The 22,560-nt window shown below is 45.8% G+C and overlaps 1 protein-coding gene across 1 annotated transcript in view; it reads right to left on the bottom strand.

The window, feature by feature from the left end:
- Positions 1-22,560, bottom strand: part of ANTXR2 (ANTXR cell adhesion molecule 2) — a 102,030-nt gene that overhangs the window by 31,132 nt on the left and 48,338 nt on the right. Inside the window, exons 11-16 of the mRNA XM_074588511.1 lie at positions 18,385-18,463; positions 15,051-15,146; positions 8,956-8,997; positions 7,814-7,909; positions 3,652-3,819; positions 2,374-2,454 (exon numbers count right to left, since the gene is read on the bottom strand). Of these exons, the coding sequence (XP_074444612.1) occupies positions 2,374-2,454; positions 3,652-3,819; positions 7,814-7,909; positions 8,956-8,997; positions 15,051-15,146; positions 18,385-18,463 (562 nt within the window). The remainder of the gene's footprint in view (positions 1-2,373; positions 2,455-3,651; positions 3,820-7,813; positions 7,910-8,955; positions 8,998-15,050; positions 15,147-18,384; positions 18,464-22,560) is intronic.

Consider the following 22,560-nt stretch of genomic DNA (forward strand, 5'->3'; position numbering starts at 1 on the left):
CAAAGCACCCCAAAACTACCGTGGTTCATTCTTCATCGCCCCTTTCATTTAAAAAAGGAAAGAAAGTACAAATAGGAGTATGAACGCAGGGCAATGCATCATTTATAAATTATCCTGTTAGGGCAGAAAACAAAACATGGCTTTGAAAACAAAACCTCCTGCTGCGGACTCTGCTATGTTTGATGGGGGCCCTTCAAAAGAGTTCATGGCTTAACGGAGGCTGTTTACGTGGGGACTTCGATCTGTACCTGCTGTCCCCTGTCACTCCCCGGAAACTTGGCGGCAGATGTTGCAGCGTTGAGTTGTCTCTGAAGTGGCTCTCTGTCCTCATCTCCCCACCACAACAGAGTCAAACTATATTAGATCTCTTTATTTGTGCCTGAGGCATGTTTGGGAGCGCAGCTGTGTCCACCCCCACTCTACCTTTAGTGTTTCAGCCCCCGGGCGGCAAATGTGAGACCAAAACTGTTCTGCCACTCTTCACTACATCTGCTGACAGTCCCGCAGCCTCGCTGCAGGCTGCCCAGGACCTCTGCCTCCGCTCGCAACAGATGTCGGCAGCAACCTGCTCGCTCACACCTGTACAGCCTCCCAACCTCGCGGATTGCTGCCTGAAAAATTCATGACTCGAAGGACTTCCATCCACAATCAAAGCTCCTCGGCTCGACCGCGTGCCGCCTCAAACTGGGCCACCCTCGGCATTGTCTGGCAGCGTGGCCGAGGTGGGAGAGGAGAGAGAGAGGGAAGAGAAACCTCACTCTGCTTTGATACTTCATGCCTAAATTTCAATTACTTGATCAAGGACTTGAATTCAGCAGTGAATTCTTCTACAAACGGGAACTACCAAGTTCTTAAACAAGACAAGAAGGAAGACAAAACCAAACAGCTATGTGGCTGCTGTGTACCGTACCGGTGCTACCCGAGTAGGTATGTGCGTGCCTGTCTCGCTGTACGTACACGTGCCTGCTCATCCGTGCACCGACTTAAACCCAGCGGGTACAGCGTGGCATCTCCACCTTGCGAGTTATGAACAACTAAAAAGATGTAATCTTTTTTCCTAAGATATAAAATAACACGCCAGACAGAAACTGCAGTCCCACAGTGTCGCAGCTCACACCTTAACAACCATTGGTTTAGATTTTATTCCTCAGTGCAAATTCTGCTCCTTTTTTCAGTGGGAATACTGAAGATTAGTGGGGTACTTCTCTGTTTTTCATAAACCAAGACATTGGCCGCTGTCTTCCTGTCAAGTCCAGAGAAGGCAGATGCCTGACATCACAACGGCTCAGCAAAGCCTTCCCTGGACGGCAGGTTCTACCTACCTTCATGGCCAGAAATCCTCAAAACGGGGCCTGACTGACAATTTTTTTGCCTGTTCAGGCACCATTTCTTCTGCGTTCCTATTTACATTGAATTTACCCGGTAAACTGTACTGTACTGTGTAGTTTGTATACAGATTTGGTATTGTTCATTCTGCTACATGTAACGTGCATCATTCACGCAAACAGTAAGTAACTTGCCAGCAGGACAACTGGAATGGTAACACTAGCATTTGACCATGCTCCCTACTTCCAGCATTGCCCTTTGTCGCGCTTCCAACATTTGTCCTTGTCTTAAAGCTCGCCTTCCCTTCCTTTAGAACAGTACCAAACTTCATCCCAGGGAAATAATCACAATACGGATTACTTCTCATTCTCTCAAAGGTAACTCCCTCCCTTTAATCCCTCTCATTTTTTATGTCATTTTATAGCGTATGTTGCAAAAATAGCGTTCTGGCACAGTACTGCTTTGTGGTACGAGAGCATCTGGTCTGTCACGCCCTTCTGGGGCCGAGTTTCTGAGAGCCTTTGTAGCGGAGGCCACTTTTTCATGGGTCGTGAGTGGACTCAAAGAAAGGCTTGTCGGAGAAACAGGCTTCCTCACCTGTGTTTCTGTGAAAGTTGCCTTTGGCATGGAAGCGTAAAGCTTACTGAAGCAACTTGCATGAAAGTTACTGGTGGTCACTTACATTTGATGTGGATTTGATATTCTGATTGCCAGACTTTACTCTTACAAATAGCTGGCTGTAAGAAGATTGGAGTATTTGTTACGGAGAGTTTACATTGAATGACGTGTGTGCTATGTTTTTGTTTTCCAGCTGAACACACACACGATACAGAATCCTTCACTCCGTTTTCAGGAGATCCGTGTTTCTGCAACATGCCTGTGCTGGTGTGATGCATCTTTTAATGCACTTTGTTTCCCCAAGACATTATTTTTCCTGTTGTGCCATCCTTTTGGCTGCAGTGCTTTCTTTGGTTAAGGTCAGAGAATTACCAGTGCAACGTGCCCCTCCTTCGCCTACCGCACCGCATACGCGTGCCACACACAAACCTCATCTCCTTGCTGCGGTCGCATCAACGAGACTCTGTCATACTGTCTTCGCAACAGCGCCCACAGCGCATCGAGTCGACCCTGCGGCAGCAGAGCAACAGGACATTCAGTACAACAAAAACAGTCAGCAGCGAGCACAGCACATCTCCTAAGTTACGGTCCACAGAGTTCCATGGAGAAATTCACAGGCAGAACGGAGCACCGGTTCCTCACAGCCAGATACGCAAAGTATATACCTGGGCTGCGCTGCCCACCCCAGACAGCTGTGGTGCTGCTGGTTCCCATCCGTGAGTGCCAGGTACTGCACCCACCGCCCCTGGGAGCCAAAGGGCTGTGACCCAACCCACGTCTGCTTCTCAGCGACCTAGAGGTAATACGGCCGTTTGCCAGTCTTTTGGGCTGCATCGCCACGTGCCCATCTGGAATTTCTCCCACATAAACGTGTGTGTTTTTGCAGCCTGTACGCAGCAAGTCCACGCTCTCGGGAAGGCTGGGACCTGCTAGGCACGCGGTGTGCAGCTGGCTGGTGCTGCACGGTAAGTCCCGCGCGTGGCGAAAGCTCAGGCTGCCGGTGCAGAACACGCACAGCAGCTCGGATGTGTGGCGGAAACATCCCACTCCGCACGGGGGTGTGCACACAACACATCTTCAGAGCTTTCTGGTGGTCAGAAAGGACTTACAAGGAGATGTGTCCGTGCTCCCAGCTAAACCTGCCTGTTCTCTGCTCTTACACATTTACAGCAAGCTATTTATGGACCCATCTTCAGTTTTTAAAATGATCTTGTTACCGGTTTGCGAATGACCATTGGCATTTACAGAAGAAAATGTCTTTATTTGCCATTTATTATGTTCCACTTGTTTTGTCAGACTTTTTGCATTATACTGTTTTATATAATTTCTTGCTTTTCCTGGTTGGTAATGAGTGTGTATGTTTAAAGCTTTGTATAAACTGTGGAATTTTAGGCTTAATTAGATATACATTGAGACAGACCAAACGCCAACAAAGCCCCTGTAGATTTTAGTACTCTTACTGTATGATATGTCCCTTTTTTGGGAAGGATAACAGAACGTGGCAGTAATGATGAAGTACTGCATTTAGGGCTTTACACTGCTCCTGCCATTCGTCCTCAGTAGGTATTCACTTCGAGAACAGTACATGACGCTCGAATGGGAATACTTGAAAAATAATGTACAGTTCAGCATGCATAAGACTGGTAGGGCAGGCAAAATCCAGCCTTTAGTACAAAATTATATTGTACCGAAGACTAAAAAGATTACCTTAATTGGCGTATACCACTTCTCCTGAATGGCTGGTGAGGTAGGCTTTGGTTTACGTGGTTTAGGATGAAAAGGTTCTTCTGGTTCTTCTGGGAGTTTCACCACAGCATTTTTTGCTTTTTCTAATCTAGCCCCTTCTTCAGTGGATCCTTTATCGCCCCAGCGAACCTAAAGAAAGGCAGAGTTCAGACATAAATGCACTGTATGGAAAGGACAAGGACACAGTTGCGGATAACAAAAGTAGCTGAAAAAGTTTAACTTTGGAAAAAGTTCTATATAAACAAGCGGGGAGGTACTGAGGAAAACGTGCCCTCTTCTTTTTTGATGACAAGCATTCTTACTTAAATACATTTGTAAACACGAGTCTCTCGTAGCACAAAGTCAAGAGAAATACTGGCAGAAAAGTCTACCATGCATCACACAGGCTGTACAGGAGACAGGAAATCTGGGAAATCTTCTTTAATTAATGATGTAAAAATACCATTTCCAGTTCTGATTTATCCTAAAATACCAGCCTTCATCTGGCACCGATGGAAGCCTAGAATTTTGTCAGCCCAGATCTCCTACCACAGCATGTTTGTTGAGAACGGCAGTTTAGATAGAAGGCCGTACTTGAGGAAGTTTTAGCAGAAGCTCCTTGGAACTGCTCAGGTTTTCAAGTAGTGCTGCAAGAATACACACACTGGAGAAAGCACAGATGAAGCAGACTAACCTGCATAGTAAGTCAATGTAAAACACGTAGCAGTGTATATTTTATCACCGCCACGAGTATATAAAATATATACAAAGGGTTCAAAGGGAAAGGAAACCTGGATTATTGCTGTTGGTGAGACAATCACAGATTTCCACTGCCATAAAAGTCCCCTTAAGAGAGCCGATCTGTCCTGCTACAGCAGTCTCGTTTCAGCTGCTGTGGGAAACACCCTGCAGCAATTTGAGCAAGGGTGTTGGCTGCGTTGTACAAAGAAACAAACCCGGGCAAGACTTTATCCTCCAAAAAGAGCATCTAAAACCTATGGCTGGAGCTTGAAAGTTCTTAGTAGAACTGGCCTGGATTATGTTCAGTGGAAGACTTTCTAAATTATGCCATCTGCTACAGTCTAGCCTGGAAGGAGGACCTGATCCACCTAAATCAGGCAATTAAATTCTGACATTACATCTTGGGTAAATGTGACGTGCTGATGAGTCATGAAACCGTTCTTGGAGAACAACTAACTGTTACTGCCATCCCCCACCAACATGCTTGTTTTTTTCAGGGACCTCCTGACTGGAGATGTCAGGCATGAAAAGAGAAGAATCCAAGAAAAATTAAAGAAGACTGACCTTCCACCCTCAGGGAAAGAACTAAGAGCATCGCCGCACACTGCTTGGTAGGTGTATGTCAGTTCTGTCTTGCTACCTGCCCATTCAAGCACTTGGAAAGTCGGCAAAAGAACGGGGGGGGCAACAACTCTCCCACTCCAAAGGGGCCCACCAGGAAAAAGAGATGCCCCTGGTCTGCTGCTTCCCGGAGGGAGGGCGAAGACTGCTCCAGGTCTTGCTAGGGACACTACAACGTGCCGGGATAACCGTGCCAGAGGATGGGAGGAGGAGGCAGCCTGACTTCTGCATACTCAGCAGCGCCGTGTGTAGAATGTGCTGATACGGAAAGTGAGGAAAATACGTAGGCGAGCCCAAGTCTAGCCCCCTTCAGAAAAATGAAATACCCTGGAGGAAAATCTTGTCATTTTATCACCACCACCAAGTGTTCTTTACCAATGCAGTCTCAGTGCAGAGAATGAGAGCAGCGAAGTATGACAGAGCTTAATTTGGTCTTTAAATACTGTAACTCACCTTGGTAAAATACAGACCATCATTTCTTAGGAGGGAGACTGTTCTGAACCTTTCTGTTATTTTGAACTTTACTGTTTGGCTTGCTTAGCGGTTTCTTTTTCTCGCTGGGGAAGCCTCTCTCTGCAATATTAGAATGGGCTTTCATGTCCAAGTAGGCCCTGCTGGGTCGTTAAAATGCATCTGTATCTTTCACTGTGATCAACGGTACTTTTACGGTGTTTTTTATGAGATGGTTAAAATGTATTTTAAACACTGTTAAAACCATTTAGAGGTAGATGGTGCATTCCTTACTGATAAAATGACCTTCTCCTTCAGATTAAAGCGACTTCACCCAGAAGAAACCAGAATTTGCGGAGTCTGACAACACAACTTTGGCATAAAAACTTACTGCCTGTAATGGGTGGGGTCTAGAAATGACATCATAAAACTTTAAAGCCATGCCAAAAGACAGATCGAGGAAGAGCGAACACCACTGGCTAAATTGCTCTGGACCGTCGCAGGGGGTGAAGCTGGTGGGGAAGGCAGGGGTGAATGTGTAACTGCCCCAAAAGGGAAGGCAGTAAGCGAAGAGAGGCAGGACAGGAGCGGTAAGCAGAAGTTTACTTGTTCATGCTCTCCTTTTCTCTGCGCAAGGAAGCTGCCAGAAGAACCAAGCCGCCAAAGAATGGCAGAAGAACTGAGCACAGAGAAACAACAAAAAATAGACAACTGCATTAGCACATGAACCGAAAACAGGGAAGAAAGGTCCAAAGGTCCATTACTAGTCCATCAAGTTTTTCGTTGGCCACAACAGACCACGTGTAACTGTCAGGTGAGGAATACCGTCCCTTTGGCTGGCTCACCTTCACCGTCCTGTTAGACTGGGTTTGTTTTCTCTCTCCTTTCCACACTTGCTCTGCCCTGATTCACCGAACAAACAACGTGCTCTCTTGAGCCAGGGAAAGGTAGGAGGCCTGGTGCCACTCTGTCCGCGCGGCCGGAATGGGCTGCTAAGCCAGCGATTCCCTCAGCACCGCCGGTTACAGCTCCAAATTCAAGCGCCGAGGCGTTGCAGTGTGGCACCCAGCCCCGAAATTTGTTAGTACTCTGGGGTGCCAGGGGAAGACAGACACAGCTCCACAGAATGAGGTGCCTTTCAGGAGCCCGTGACTGTGTAGTCAGCAATTTCATTTGGTTTACGTCTTTAGCCCTTAGTCCTGCACAAAATTCCTAGCACAGAAGAAAAAGTTTTCTAACTTAACCATTACTTTCTGCTCTCTTCTTTGAAGAGGAAATACTGTATTTTTGCCATGTGATGAACATGCATTTCTTTATGGTACTGCTGTTACTTGTGTTCATGAGGTATCCATCAGTTTTCTGTTTAATCGCGCGAGATCCCATTTACAAACTGTAATGATTAAACCCTGGAGCCCCTCCTGGACCTCCTCTTGGGGGCTCATCATGGCTCCTGTTAGAAATCCAGGCTTGTCATTCTTTATGTTGGGAAGTATTTTCTAGTTTGCCTTTGAAAAGCACTGCACTAAATGTTTCTTTTTCTAAAATCTGAAGCTCTTCTAAATTAGCAATTCTGAACTGCTGAAGGAAGCACGTATAAACAACACTTTTTGTTGTGCTTGTGCTGTTGTGCAAAACAAGCTTTAAACTTGCATGTTCTACTGCCGCATTTAAAAAGAACTCAAGCAAAGCTGATTCCTAGGCCAATACCTTTAAAGTTTCATCAAGATACATCAGTATGGCCTGGGTGGGTATTTCAGAGAGAGAGTGTTTCCAAGACCAAAGTTAAAAACTGCAGCAAACTGCTTTGCAGATTCCACAAAGGCTGACTTGACTATGAAATCTGACATAAGGACGTGCCCATAAGGATGCACACTTTTCATTCTGTTTTAATTAACATGATGCTATCGTGTCTCTTCAAAGACAGGCACTGTTGTCGCTGTGAGTTCCTTTGGGATCAGGCCTCTCCTTAGCATCACCATTGTCAGCGCATTTGGCTGGCCCACAGTTGGAGGACTTATGTTTCACTGTAATTTCTTCCAAAACATTCAGAAAAGGCTCTCACTCCTTCTTTCTCATTAGCTTGATGGAAAGAGCATGTCTTTAGGCAGCTATTTAAAGTTCCAGTCAAACGGAACTACTGAAAGCTGTTCTTTCATAGGCAAGGTCAAAATGGTTGGATACAGGAAAAAATTTTACAAGGCTTACGTCACTGGGAAGGAAGAACACATTATGCCCTTGTATTTTCAGTACACTTTAAAAGTCTTCGTTTCCAGCATTTGCAGCCTGAGAGAGCTTGTGTTTTAGGGAATTGGCATTTCCATATCGTACAAACCTCCATCCTTTTAATTCCTCCAACTCCTCGTCCACCGTAGTAGGAAGCATCCACCGTGGGCCATTTCTTTGTAGGCAAGGGCTCTTGTTCTTCTTCCTGTCAATAAATTCAAATAACATTTACTTCAAAAAGATACTCTTTTTTTCCCTAAGGGTCTTTTTAGTATATTTCAGTAGAGTTCAGAGAGAGCAAGTTTTCCCATGTTAGGTGTGAAAGATCAGATATTTAGGTTCCCCAAGCATATACCAATTCCCAAACAAAATCTGGTCACGTTTGGAAATATTTTTAATGTTTTGCATGAGAAGAGCACTGGTGGTGACCATTAGGGAAGTCCAGATGGGGAATCTCACTGTGGATTCTACTGACAGTCACTCATTTGCCTCATCCTTTTCCTTTCCACTAATACAAATAAGTAAAACACACACAAAGAAAAGGATCTGCAGTGGCTTCTTCTGCAGAAAATACAATGCCTTTAAAGAGCCAGATCATCAGCCCTACTCATTTGGATTCAGCAGACGGTGTTCAGCAGATCTGCACATAAAGGTTACGCAGCCGATCGCAGTTTCCCAAGCCAACCTTTGTCAAACTCGCTCTTGGCTGCCTCAGCTCAATGAAGTGTGCCTTATCGTGGACTCAACTGTCAGAGTACACGTGAGTACGCTCAAGCAATTGGCTAAATCAGGACCAAGGGGCAAAGATATTGCAGACACCAGAAGGTCCTCTGGTGCGTCCTTATCCAAAAGAGGGAGAGAAATTCCCTTATAAGGGTTCTTCAGTGTCTGGAACGCCAAAGCTGTGGGAAAATGCTGTTTAAGTCAGATGTGAATCTTTAGGCTGTTATACAAGAGCTTCTCAGTCTTTCTGCTTTCGCTGCAGAATGGGAAAAATAATATTCAGCTATCTTGGGATAAAGCCCCTGCGTATTTCTGAGGATTTGGGCTTAATTCATGCCACACTGAGAGGACTGAGACAGAGCAGAGATCTGGACTTTGGCCATCCTGCTCTCAGCTTAAGGCTTCCCATGGGACAGCTCTTTCTCCCTCAGCCGCTCGGACAAAGAGCCAGGTTCGCAGAAGAGAGGAAAGCGCAGAGGAGGGGCATTGTGTAACCAGTGTGACCAGCAGAGCACCATCACACCCTACCTCTTTTGGAGGCGGCGGAGGCGGAGGGGGATCTTTGATGACCTGAAAGAGACAAACATATAAAAGCATAAGGAATTGCACTGGCAGCGTCCAAAAGCAAACAGAAAATTTTAAGAGTGAACTGTTTCCATCCGAGTCCCCCACATCTGCGTGCAAACTGGCAACTGCTGCTGCCAAGTCCCTTGGGTATCGATTATCAAGGCCTTCTGGAAATTAACACCATCCATCTAATAGAAAATAACATCAATTGACTGGCAGACACTCTTTGGGCAGACGCGTCTGCCACTTTGCTTCCTGACCGGATAAGACTCAGTCATTCTAAGTAATAGCCAGTGATGAAACCCTATGGATTTAATTAGCAAGCCCGGGAGGAAAAGCATCCCAAGGTCTATATGAGGTCTTGCATAATCTTGGGCCAAGATGCCTGCTTCCTTGTGCCATGCTGTTGGATAATTTCTGGCCCGATGACAAGCGTGAAGTCCTTCTGGTAGCTCAGGCTTCACCTCTAGACGTCCAGATCGTTTCCGCAGATCTCACATTTCAGATCTAATAATTTAAGTATGTGGCTCCTTGACTGTTCAGTGCGGAGTGCCTGCAAGCCGGAATCACGTTCACAGGGCTTCTTAAACTGCTCCTGGGTAAGGCCCGCTCTTAGCATAATTCACTTACACCTCTATTTAAACCTCGACCTACAGTTTCTTCCTGTTCCCCTTCTCACGTACATGTGGTAAACCTCAGGGAGTTCCTCGGTACTGACGGGAATCCACTGAACGGTACGGGAAAGGGAAGAGGAAGGCGGCGGCCCTCTTAAATGATTAAGATGAAAACTTGTCGTGGTTTAGCCTCAGATGGCAACAAAGAACCACGTGCCGCTCGCACGTGCCTTCCTAACACAGGAAGGATCGTAAGAAAAGGCAAGACTCTTGGGTTGGGACAAAAGCAGTTTAACAGAACAGCAAAGGGAACAGGCAAACAACAACAACACGGACAGGGGAATATACAAACGCGATTACGGGACCGCCGCTCCGCCGCTCCCCGCCGCTCGCCGACCGGCCGGACCCGGGACGCCCCAGCCCGCTTTTAAGCAGCAAGTTCCTGCCCCCTCCCCCGGTAGCTCAGGGTGGGCGTGGCTCACATGGCATGGAATACCAGGAAAAGTTAACCCTATCCCCACCGGAACCAGGACAAAACTGAATGCACATCCATTCTTCCACAAGAAAAGCGGGTTTGTAACCTAAAAAGAAGAACTTCCGTGGTATCAAGTAATTTTTTGTCCTTGCATATTGTATAGAAATGACTAAAAAATACCCCATGAACATAAAGGAGTCTGTTTCTGCTGTGCCTTAGCATTATACAAATGTAACCAAAATGGTCTGTGATGACAAACATCTAGATCTCCTAATACAGGACTCAGTACCTTGACTGAAATATGTCTTATTTTATTCATTCTGTGCTATTAATTATAGTACTTTCATTTACTCTTCCTTTAGCTATAAATAATGTCACTACACAGATGAATGGCAAGTATTATGGAGAGGTTTCCTTCTTGATACACGTTTCAAGTCACCGTTCCACCAAGATAGTGACTAGTTACTACCGAAACAAGCTATGGAATTTTAGCACTGGACACAGGAGTTGTACGAAATTAAGAGATCATTGTGGCAGCCTTGGAAACGTTCTTCCACAGCCCTTCAGGTGTCAGACACTGAATTGTTCGTCAAGCAAGCTCAGAGTACTTTGAGTGAATTGCAAAGCCATCTGTGGATTTTAACCAGGCATCGCTTTGCTGCTATGATGTTCCGAAAGCATGCTAGAAGTTACTTGTCTTTAAATCTTTGGAATTACTGCCCTCACTTTACAAGAAACACCACAGAGGGATCATGGGACGATGCTGAGCAAGATTTTCAAATGAAGATATTTCCTTCTCACTGAAAGCAATTAACAGACTGGAAACGGTAAAACGGTACTTTCAATATATTAAGGGTCACCTTATCTTATTTAATCCCCATTCCTATTTCCCTTTTGCCTGTCTCTAATGATTATCTCAAAAAAACGTATTTTGCTGCCAAAACTACAAGCTGTACAGGGGGGAAAGGCCTGGCTAGGTTGCGGATTTATGCAAATACGTATTAAGCGCTATCATCACTCCGCTTTCTGTCGTTCGACAATTCTTACGTCTTGCAATTTCTCCTGAGCAAAGAAAACTTTGCAGAGTAAACTTCTTTGTGACGCATGCCAAAGTTTGCTTGGGCCCTACGCCTGTTGGTATTCCTATATGTATTCCTAATATTTATCAATATTCCTATATTCCTATATGCAGAATCAAATTTTCTACCCCAGTAAATCAAGAAAAACTCTGGTTTTTGGACCTCAGTGGGCTTCAAAAGTCATGAGTCAACGACAGGTTTTGTTTGACTCGTTTGACTCCCTGAGCAAAGGATCTAATCCTATGCCAGCTGCTAAACTCCCTCAAGTTGTAGGGTAAACTTGATTTGAAGCTAACCAATACATTAATTAGCTGCTATTTCTAATAGCTTCACAAAATGAAACTTGTTTTAAATGTGACAGTGGTGTGAGAAAATAATCTGCTTTGAGTAGCAGATACTCACCCCTGCTGACAGAAGTGGAATGTAAATGCCTGCAGCCTTATGTTTGCACAGGCTCCTCACACTCACGCTCTCTCACACACGCGCGCACACACCAAGATTATTTTCAGGCTTGTGTGATAGTTCGAGTGAAGTCAGTGGAAAGCCATTTTTTAAAAAGAGAAATCTGAGGGACCCATGCAGCTTTGGCACAAAACAATGCAAATGCAGCATGAAACTGCGCGTACTAAAGAGTGTAATATTGCAAATTAACTTTTCCGGGATTTGAGATGCAGATTGTTTAAATACGGAAGACTCTGAATAATGCCGCTGTCTTATTAACCCCATGTAGAGATGGATTACTTCCTAATTTTGTTTTGTTTTGTTTTATTATCATCATCATCAGGCAAGGCTGCATCTTACTTATTTAGTTGCAAAGAATGAAGACTTGAGTTTGGAGGAGAGCCGATTTCTTACCAAAAAAAAAAAGAAAGAAAAAAAGTTAGTTGCTTCAGGCAACAGTCCCTTTGATCTGCTCATTAACACTTTTCAAATGTTCGCGTGATGTGGGCATTAGGAAATGTCAGCACCAGAGCCTGAAGCCAGCTTGATGCGATCATATGTTCCGATATTGAGGGAAGAGTGAAAGAACTGTCAACAGTGAACTGCCTTTAAAAAAAGGGGTGGGGGGAGGAAGAGAAGGAGAAAGGAGTCCCCCTGCCCCGGTCTGTAAGTGTGCACGGGCCTCAGCGCCAGGAACGCTGTCAGAGGGGGTCCCAGCGAGGACGGAGCGGAGTGCCCCAACCACCTGAAGCCCTGCCTGCAGGCAGTCGAGATGAGGCGCTCGCGTGGCTCTGGATGCTCATTCCGCCCTGTCCACAACACCTTCTGCCCCTCTCTCTCTCTCATATGCTTCATTCTGGAGGGCTGCTCCTTTCCTCCTTGCTCCTCTTCTTTGTCCCGTGAAACCAGGCGCTCCACTCGCCAGGAGCAGACTCAGCGGCAGGGACGAGGAGGTCCCATAACGTGCCGCTCTCGTCAAGGACACTGGCACCACAGCCCAAAACCAGGCAGCCACAAGTGGCCATAACGTGTACCGTGCGAACCTCGGCTGCGGGAGAGAGGGAAAAGAATGGAGGCACAGTGTAATGATCTAGGGAAACGGGACAGCAAAACAAACAGAAAGGAACAGCCAGAATTTGGTAATAGGTTCAGTGCAACGGTAAGTGGTTTGGGAACTCAGTATCATTGTAGCAGTGAGTCCTAAATGTTAGAGGACTCCATACTCCCTATGTTTTCTTTTTAAAGAAAGAAAGAATATCCATGAGAGGTGTGAGGAAACAACAGAGGGCACTAATATTTAAAGTGCCATGGTTTTATTGCTCCCATAGAAGTCAGGCTGCTTTTTAGTGAAAACTTACCAATCTGCAGCTCAAGACTTCCCTAGAAATAGCCAATCACTCCTGTACCAAACGCTGTCTCCAGCAAAGACGCTCAGGGTACGTTCCTATCCCTTAGTAAACATCAGGGAGGAACAGGCTTAAGCACGAGGTAAATGAGAACCAAGGGGCAATTTCTCGCAGCTCGGTGCAGCTGTTTGTGGAGACGTAGCTCCCAGACAGAACCCTGCCCTAATGCCACCGTGCACCTTCGGCACTCCAGGTGATATCTTTGCTCTGCAATTCATTATAGAGGGCATCTATTTTAGTTAATCGGGTCCTGCCGTAGCTGTCCCTCCACAGCTCTGCACGGCGTGTTGAAGTACGCCTGTAAACTGAACTCCTTTCACTTAGAAGAGGCATCCCATGTGTAAACCCCATGCTGAACAAAACCCCATCCGCTTGGCAAACCACGAAAACTGCACGCGCGACTGAGTATCATGTCACCGACTGCGCTTCCAACTGGGAAAGACCGATTCCGGGCTAAGGTAAATTAGAGATGTGTGGATTACATTCTGACAGTCATATTCAGCTAGTGACAAAAACCAGAGTTTTAGTGAGCTAACTCGTTCTGAGGGCTCTGACAAACTGAAGAAACATTAGGTTTCCTGATACCAGTCAACTCAAAAGGAAGTGTGTTTGTCTTGAAAAAAAAAAAAACAAAAAAACCCAAACCAAACCGAAGAACTTGAGCAGTCACGAAAAGGACAAAAGAAAATAAGCCGCTTTCAGAAAAGCAGCTCTTGAGAAAGGATACGATGATCCCTCTCAACAACTATGAACGAGTGGTGAAACGGCTCACTCCGAAGTCTGTAATTAGCTGACAGGAGACACTGGAAAAAAAAGTCACTTGGCTTCACTTAAGGATTTAAATCGTATTTTATACACGTATTTTTAAAATAACTATACTTTGAAACACAAAACGTTTGCTTTTTTACCCGCATAAGTGTGCTGCAGTGTTATTTCCTTCATGTCCTCCACCTCCCTCTCAGCCTGCCCCAGATAGCAGCTCTACGTGAAATGCCGAGCTGGAGCCGCCTTCTCCAGACAGAAAGTGTAGACACTAAGAAGTGGGAAGACGGTCTATGAACCAAGGTTAGCCAATTATTTTAAAATGAGAAAATAGGAAGCTTTTCCTTTTCCACAGGAAGGCTCCCGATATAAAATCAAGTTGAAGTAAAATGGCTAACAGACAACCTCCCTGGCTTTCTGATGGCACTGTCCTGTGCAGAATGAGGCAGAAGAGAGAGTTTTTGTCAGAGGAGAGCTCGTAGGTCTTGCCTCAGAAACCCCAGCCCACGAGGATGCAGATGGTGGCTGAGGACCTGTTGCCCTAGGGCAGCCTGGGGCCTGAAGGACTACGGAAACGCTTTTGGTTCCGTGGCTTCGGCATGGACAGGCGAGAAGGGCAGTTCCTCTGCTGCCCAGGTCCCACAGGCCCGAGAGAAGACGAGGAATACAGTAACAGCCTGGAAGCAACCTCCACTTCCCAACTCCTCAGCGCTGTCGTGGAACTGGATGAATAACAACCGTCATCGATTTAAAAACCCCAACACGCAAGGAGATGGAGGAGCGTTAGTGAAACAGCACTGCTGACTGCTGCCAGAAGGATAAAGAGGGCACTCAGATGAAAAGAGATACAATGGGTCCAAGGGATTATTACGACACTAAGGGATTTCCAACTTGAGAGCCCATAATGGACTACAAATACCAATTTTAGTGACAGTACTTTTAAAATAGTCCTTCATCTCAGGATAACATCTGCATACTATTACGGCCAACAACTTGCAAATAATAGAGAAGGCTTTTATCAAAGATTTCACAGAAATATAACACGTGCTCGCTCAGCAGCCAGACGCACTGCTAAGAGCACAGTCCACGGTGTTGAAGCTGGTCTTGTCTTCCATTTATTGCGTATCACGAATGAAAGAAAACTCCCTCTACAGACGGCTTATGTCGCATGTAGCGCTGCTGTTACTTAACCCATTTCCTACGGTATCCGTGTTTCCCAGCACGGTCTATAATCGTGAGTCACACACTCAATGACTTTTTCCAGTAAGTCTTTACTCACCACTTTGCAGCAGAGGGGCCAGAACCACCAGAGCAGACCGAGTGCCACTAACAGTAACAGCACAAGAACAGCGATGAGCGCCGCCACTCCACTAGACTGCGAAGAGAGCAGAAAGACGGCGTCAGTGGATGTTGCCAATAACTGCTGCCTGCTTTCCCCACTCGCCCCAAACCAGCTTCCTACTGACTGATACAGATCCCAAACAGTGATCCGTCGCATCCTGATACTCCCAATGGAGAAACTCCTCACAAAGGATCAAGAAGAGGGTCTCAGCCAAATTCGTGTTTGGCACAAGTGCAGTCCCACCCTCCCTGGGAAGCCTCCTCAGCTCCACGAGTGATGTGGAAGGTAAGCTACGATGCTTCAACAGGAGCTGCCTATCACAACGAATGATGCGTCAACACGAACGTGGGGGAGGAGGTGGTAAAATGCTATTCATGTTTCTCATTCCCTACATAGTCTGGGGGAATTCCCTACATATTGCACTGCAGTCAGTGGATTCGTTCCGATGTAAAACTGATATGCTTGAGATAAGAACAAGGCCCAACTTGAAGAAAATAAAGGGTACGCTGACTGCTAAGAAACGGGCTGTTGGACGCAAACAGGTGAAGTCTCTTCCTAAGTCTGTGGATGAGAGGTGCCTTTCTCCTCCCACGAGGGCACAGGTCTGTACGGACTGGTGGCTGGGTGGAATTTTGAGGAATCTCTACTAACAATACATATATAAGAAACGAATCTCCCACCACCTCAAACCCACATCCTGTAGGTGCTTTTATTCTTACAGCTGATGTTCTGTGCTGGTTTAGAACAACACTGAGAAAAACGCAACGGTGACCTTATGAAAATAGACGTTATTGAGGCTTCAGCTGAGGAAAAAGGAAGGGACGGAAACCCAGGGAATCACTGAGGCTGGAGCAAAGCGTAAGTAATTCTGTCCAAGTGAGACAAGTCATGCTGGAGATACGCGCCGTTGCAAACGCAGCTGTAGGTGCAGCGAGGCGTATGCATTTACGAGGAACAGGTAGGATGCATGCCTCGTGCCTCCGTGCAGCGTATTGTTTGTTTGTTTTCACGGCAGCGACGTGCATGTGCTAGGGGAGGCTGTAGTTGTAACTCTAACATAGCGAGTAGCCATCAGCTGCTCAGTTATCACAATTAGTGGAACAATTCTAGCAGTGACCCATTTCTTGCAGTTGCCCATCTGCTACTATGGAAACAGCAGTTCTCCTTGTATGGAGCCGTCTCTGCTGCAACATGTATGAAAGGCGGAAAAAAAAAAAAAAAAAAGAAAAAAAAGGACGATCAGAAGTGCAACAGTTTTTCCTGTCAATACACATCTGTACTCATTCTGTTTCCTGTTAGTGACAACTTCTGACCACAGAGACGCACTGTTTGAGTACAGCAGAGGGAAGACAGCCGTACCCAGCAATCTGCTGTGATTTGCTTTGCGTCGATGCCTTGTTTTTACCTATCTGTGCAATCTTAGCAATTTTTAAGAGGACATGGGGACGGACTTAACATGTGCTGCTTTCGCTGAAAGGACGAAGACAGAGAGAAAAGCAGTTTGCTGTTGGTCCCCAGCATCCTCCTGTGACTGTGCTGTCCTTGCGTCACCGTCTGAGCGGCTCTTCAGCACGCCGTGCTGCAAGCCTGAAATGCTTCCCAATGAGAATGAGGCCTTAACCAGAGAAACATCGTTCGGGGAATGTGTGTTTCTTCGGCTCTCCATTTATTCAGGCGTTCTTCCTGAAACTGAAGGGCTGAACTGATTTCTATGGTTACCCCAAGTATTTAGTTTTTAAATGAAGAGAAGAAAAATGTCATTTTTTCTCTTCAAAGACAATTACCTACGAGCGATAAAAATACTGTTGGAAAAATACACGCTGATGCGCAGAAGGTACTGTTCTGTATGCTTCTATGCCTGACAGGAAAGCTGTGCTAAAGTCACACTTTAAATGAGACAAATTTATAGAAACATGGTATCCACGCGCAGCACATTTTCAGAACCTCCTGTCTAATTGCAAAGATTTTAACTGTCCCGCCTATGTAATACAGAAGGCAGAAGAAATTAATGGAGAGCAGAAATAGGAGGTTAGGAATTTTATATATTAAGTTAGAAAAGTCACTGACTGCATAAGTACGTGGTTTATCCTAGAAGCCGGTTGTAACTCTTTTCCATAAGCCTGGTATTCTGTAAGATAGCAGGACGTTCACACTGCGTAACCCTAGGCGCACCTCAGGTCCTCCAGCCTGTGTTTGACAAAGGCTGTCTCCCTAATTAACAGCGCTGAGAGCCTGTACTGCTTACTCCGGCACCAAAATCAGGTACGTGAAGCGACGTAGCGTCAGCATCCTCCTGTGGGATTGTAACCACCTTCCCTTCGCAGGCTGGAGTCCGAGGTCCAGCCTGCTGCCACGATCCGCTGGGTGGGACCGGGCTGGAAACGGACGCAGGCGGCTGTGGCACACCGGGCTCTCCGGACACAATTCACTGTGTAGTGAGCAGGTCTCTGAGGGCAGGGAAGCGTCCCAGTATTTCAAAAGGCATAGCTGCACGCTGTGCTGAAGCAAGCTGTTGTAATGCTTTTAGCAAACTACAGTTCACAAGCTATAGAAAAATATAAGCCCCGCAGAGTCACGGAACACACAGACACTGCTTGGATGCCAGGGCAGAGCCGGCTGAGGTGGCCTGGGAGAGGAGGAGAATTCCAGGGCTTTCCCTCTCCATACCGTCCTGCGTGTGCCCTACGTCAGCAGCCCCTGCAGCAGCAACGGCAGGAGGAGCCCTTGTAACAGAGCCTATGTCAGAAAGCAAAGGTACATCTCCAAACCTGCCACCTAAGAGATGGCTTTTGTGTGTCATTAGGCAGCCTGGCATGATACATACAGCAATACTTCACTGAAGTGCTGCAGAAAAGATCTTCCTAAAATAAAGCTGTTTCCCACCTTAATGGGAAGAATTAAGGGATTTGTTTTATATAACTGCAGAAAAATACCTTGTCTGTAACCCCAGGCACAATTCATCAGGGTATTCAAAACAGCTGAAAACTCTTTGTTGCGTGTAGTGGTGTTATAAAACAGATTCTAAGCGTGTCTCAAAATACGGAGAAAGCGACTTAGGACATATATGTATATATGTATATGTATGTACCTACTTATTAAGAAATGATGTATCGTTAAATGATGTATATTCTGTGTGTGTCTGCACAGGTGTATTTTTCAGTTAGGCGGATCTGTGCATTCCAGACATCCACCGGGACCTGCCACGCACTGAGGTTCTCTGCAGCGAGAGGTTTCAGGATTTTACATTGAAGGATGTTAGCCATTTACTTACACACTCCGAAGCGGTGATTGTTAATGAGCTGGACATGAAAGATTGCCCTTCATTCAAACTCACCAAAACTTCCAGAGTTCTGGAAAGAAAGAGAAAAAAAAAAATAAATCAGCAGCCATAACGCGGTCAATCAAAGCGCATGCGTGCTACGGAGATGCAGACCGTTCCACAGAGAGCCTTCCAGCAGAGGAACGCGGGAGACGGGGCTCTGCGCTGCACCAGGCATCACAAATGCCTTCCCAGAAATCACAGCACTAACGTGATTACTTTGTGTTACCCTTTCTAGAAACCACTGATGACTTTTAAGTGATCAAGATACTTAGCTGCTACAGGGCTGGACCTCGTGGCTTTCAGAAACCACTTTTTGGTCATTTTAGACCGAGCTTTCTTTTCCTCAATGTACGCTGCTTAAAATGAACAGCACGGTCTCTGCGGGTACGGTGTTGATTGCTCTTTGGAAATAATTTTAGCCTTCTCGATAGAGAGCTACCCGAGTAGAGAATATCCCTTCTGTATTCCATGTAGCATAGAATACTCCAAAAAGTTTTACGTAAAATAAACTGAAGTTCAACTGTAAAAATAACATTGTTTTGTCTGTTCCGTAAACATCTCTTTAGTCATATGCAGACATTATGGATAAAAATGTCGGATAATTATAAATGGTCAAGACTTTCTATAAATAGTATATAATCACTGCACACAAATAGTATGTAGTTTACATTTTACAAATTAACCCTAGAAGAAAACAACACATGGTGAATGTTAAACATAAGAAGACTCTTCAGCTTCTCTGGCTTGGATTCCCAAGATTCAGACAGTTTATATTCTGCATAGATGTAATTAAATAAAAATATAGATATCCATGAACTGAAATGATTAATCATTTATACCGTTCTTATATGTCATGAATTTTTATTCTGGCACAAATGCTTTAGTCAATATGGAGTTCAAAGCTATTTTAACTAATTTGGCTAATTTCTTTTTCAGTTTTAGTAAAAATGAAGTAAGTTGCTTCCGCTCAACTCATTTTTAAATGATCTGTGTTATGAATAATTGATCTAACAGAAAGAATAACTCTCATTTACTTCTAATTATTACTAGGATAACTGAATCGGAACAGATAAAAATAAAAAATTAATTCAGTTCCCTTCCAACGCACTAAATAAAGCCAACTATACCAAAACTGTTGTTAGTGGTGAGGTTTTTTTTAATGTGATGCTTTTTAATCTTTATTTTCAGTGGTTTGCATTGCCACTCCTGAGAAACGCTGTGGGAAATCCGAGTCTGACCGGCACCACGACGCTGCCGAGCGCAGAGCCAGCGGGTGCGTGCCGTGCCGTCTCCCCATCAGGGCAGGACTCGCGCGCACGCTGTGCTGGTGGAACACGGCCCACGTCCTGGCGGCTGCCCCTGAGGAAGCTGCTGTCTTTGAACTCTCAAACCTTTTGGAGATTTGCACATCATAAACACAGCACAGGAAGCGTTTTTCTGTCCCAGTCACCAGCCTACGGCCCGGTGACGTTAACTGAGTCTTCCCGGTGTCCCGGGGTCGCATCCTTTTGCACCCTGGTGATACCTCTGCACCAGCTACGACCGTACAGGTGTAACCGAATCACAGAGCATCTCCAGTTGGAAGGGAGTAACTGAATTCAGCCCATTCATACTGAAGAATCCACAGCACACAGAAGTATTTGGGGATGGCAACTTTTCAGTTAAGCACAAATTCAAAGAGGAGAGATTAATTTCTTACACGTTTCATTTTCCCCCATTAGCCTTGTCTTTTTAAAGCATGGCTTAAAGAAACTCGCCACAGGCTCTGCTCCAGGTTTTGCACTTGGTTACGCCCAAGAAAGGGCATTCGTTGCGGTCGTGTTTCTTGAACATAAAAGCTGTTCAGCCTTTCTGCTTTTTCTGGACTTTCCAAAGTAATGGTGGGGGCCTGCCCGCTGCCTGATGCCGTAACTGGGATTCTACTGCTCGGTTCAAAGCCTGCTAGCACAGTGAGAACCCTTCCAACTGCTCTAAATCCAAATGTAGTACACCAAGTAATTTTGATTTTTAAATTAACGTATCGCGTTCTTGAAGAACCTAGATCCTTATATACCTCCTGCACTGACTTTATTTCAGATGATATTTTAACCTAAATACATTGTAGGTTTTCCTCAGCTCTTTTATCTTTAGTTGGAACCATTTCTGAAGTCTCTTGTTGGGCAAAACTCCCACTGACATCAAAACTAATTCTGCCTGTGCACTAGCGAAGAACTGCTGGATTTGGCCAGTAACATCTGACTCCAGTTGCTGCCAGCTACTGGGGTCAAATTTCCAAAATGCTTTCAGATGCTCACTTTTTCCCCATTTCTTTCTTTTTTTTGTTTTTTACAAAAATAAATGTGAGTCTATGATTTCCTATGGGGTTTTTTCTGCTGTCCAGTCAATTCCCTTTGCTGCCTGGCAGTATCATCCATCCTCCTGACTCGTGTGCATTCTTGTCAGTCAGGAATATTTTCTAACATCATTTCACAATGTTTTATATCCTCTGGCAGTTTGTTGATGTACACGATGCGCTACTACCAGTCCCAAACCTATGTGGCTGAAAAGGAAGATGCATGGGTGGCTGAGTACTGCTGCCAGCGCGAGCAGGCGCCATCGGAAACATCACGGACTCGGGCTCGCACGCTTTCCACCTGAGCAGCTACCAACCGAAAGACAGGTGAAAGCTCAGGAGAGCAGCAGTGTACTGCTGAGGCGTGTTCTCGCTATCCTGGCAGTACCTGTAACTGCTGCTCCTGCTTCATTTTGTTCTCCTCTATAAGAAAGCCTACACAAAAAACCTGCTAAAATGATAACACAAATCACGTTATACAGAGCTTCATAAAAGTAGGTTTCCACGTATCCCTTAGATCTTTAGCAAACAAATCCCAAGTTTTGCAGCGATGCTTCCTATAGTCACACCTCCAGGCTGTCCCCCCACCCCCCGAATTTGTCAGGAAAAATCTAGGTGCCCATCGTGGCTGATCCTGAAGGGTGATATTCGAACTGACTGAAATACTGCCTTTCACGCTAACGGTTTCAGTGTGTGAGAGAGACAGCCTGTCTTAGGAACTCCTGGACCTGTGACTTAGGTGTTGGGCTTTCCTGGCTTCCCTAGAAAAAAGCCAGCTCTCGAGACTTAACAGTCAATCCTGTTTAACTTCTCACTCTGTTTCTCTCTTACGCATTAAAGCTTGAGGCAAACTACATACTCCTGCTGCAACGTGTATTATTTTCTTAAATTTATAGGGATGGTTCTCTCTTGCCTTCATATGGAACATCTGTATTAGTCTTTTTCTAGTGGTGTTCCACAGCCACCACACTTAGGCTATTTGGGATTTAGAAAAACAGTGAGTAGGGATGTCTGTAATCCATTTTACACGACTTGCCCAAGTTCCAGAGGGGCGGTGTGCGGGGCGGGCAGGGTCGCCAGAACACAACTCTGGCGTTTTAAGCTCTTTGTCTTAGCTTCAGAACATAGGCACGCTCGGGCACCAGGTCAACGACAAATTAACAACTCCTATTAGAGTGCATGAGTTGGTGGAAAGAGATCTTCACAAGTGGCACAAAAATCTCGGTCCAGCAGAAACGTCCAGGAAGAAACTTGCCATTAACTGAACAGGCTCGTACTGCAAAGTTTGCCCAGGCCGGCTATTACGGTTACTAAAATGGGGGGCTTACACATGTTTTTAGTAGGTGCCACCGAGCAAGCCCCCCCGCCCTCTGGGAATGAACTCTGCTGCCGGTGAGGTCTAGGCTCAGCTCCCGGGGCACACACCGCCTCCGTCACCGCTCTGGCGGAGCAGACGTCCCAGAACAGGGCACCGATGACACATGTGTCTAACGAGAAGCGGGCCCCCAGCCCACAGACTGCAGTAGGAGTGGGTTTCCAGCGCCGGGTGCCACGTGCCACCTCGCCGCTGCCGAGCTTCGCGTTCCCCCAACCTTTAGCTGTCAGTGGGTCTGACAAATACGCCGAGCAGCAGGCTCACTGAACACATCAGCTCTCGGCGCAGATACAGTGCAGGGGGAACAACCAGCTTCCCTATCAACTTCCATTCTGATACACAGCTGCAGGGATGAGCCATTCGAGATCTTCCTAGGAGTTATCATACTCGCGCGGTTCTAGAAGCCACAGAGTGAACT

This window comes from Larus michahellis, chromosome 5 (assembly GCF_964199755.1).
Source record: "Larus michahellis chromosome 5, bLarMic1.1, whole genome shotgun sequence".
Classification (NCBI taxonomy): domain Eukaryota; kingdom Metazoa; phylum Chordata; class Aves; order Charadriiformes; family Laridae; genus Larus; species Larus michahellis.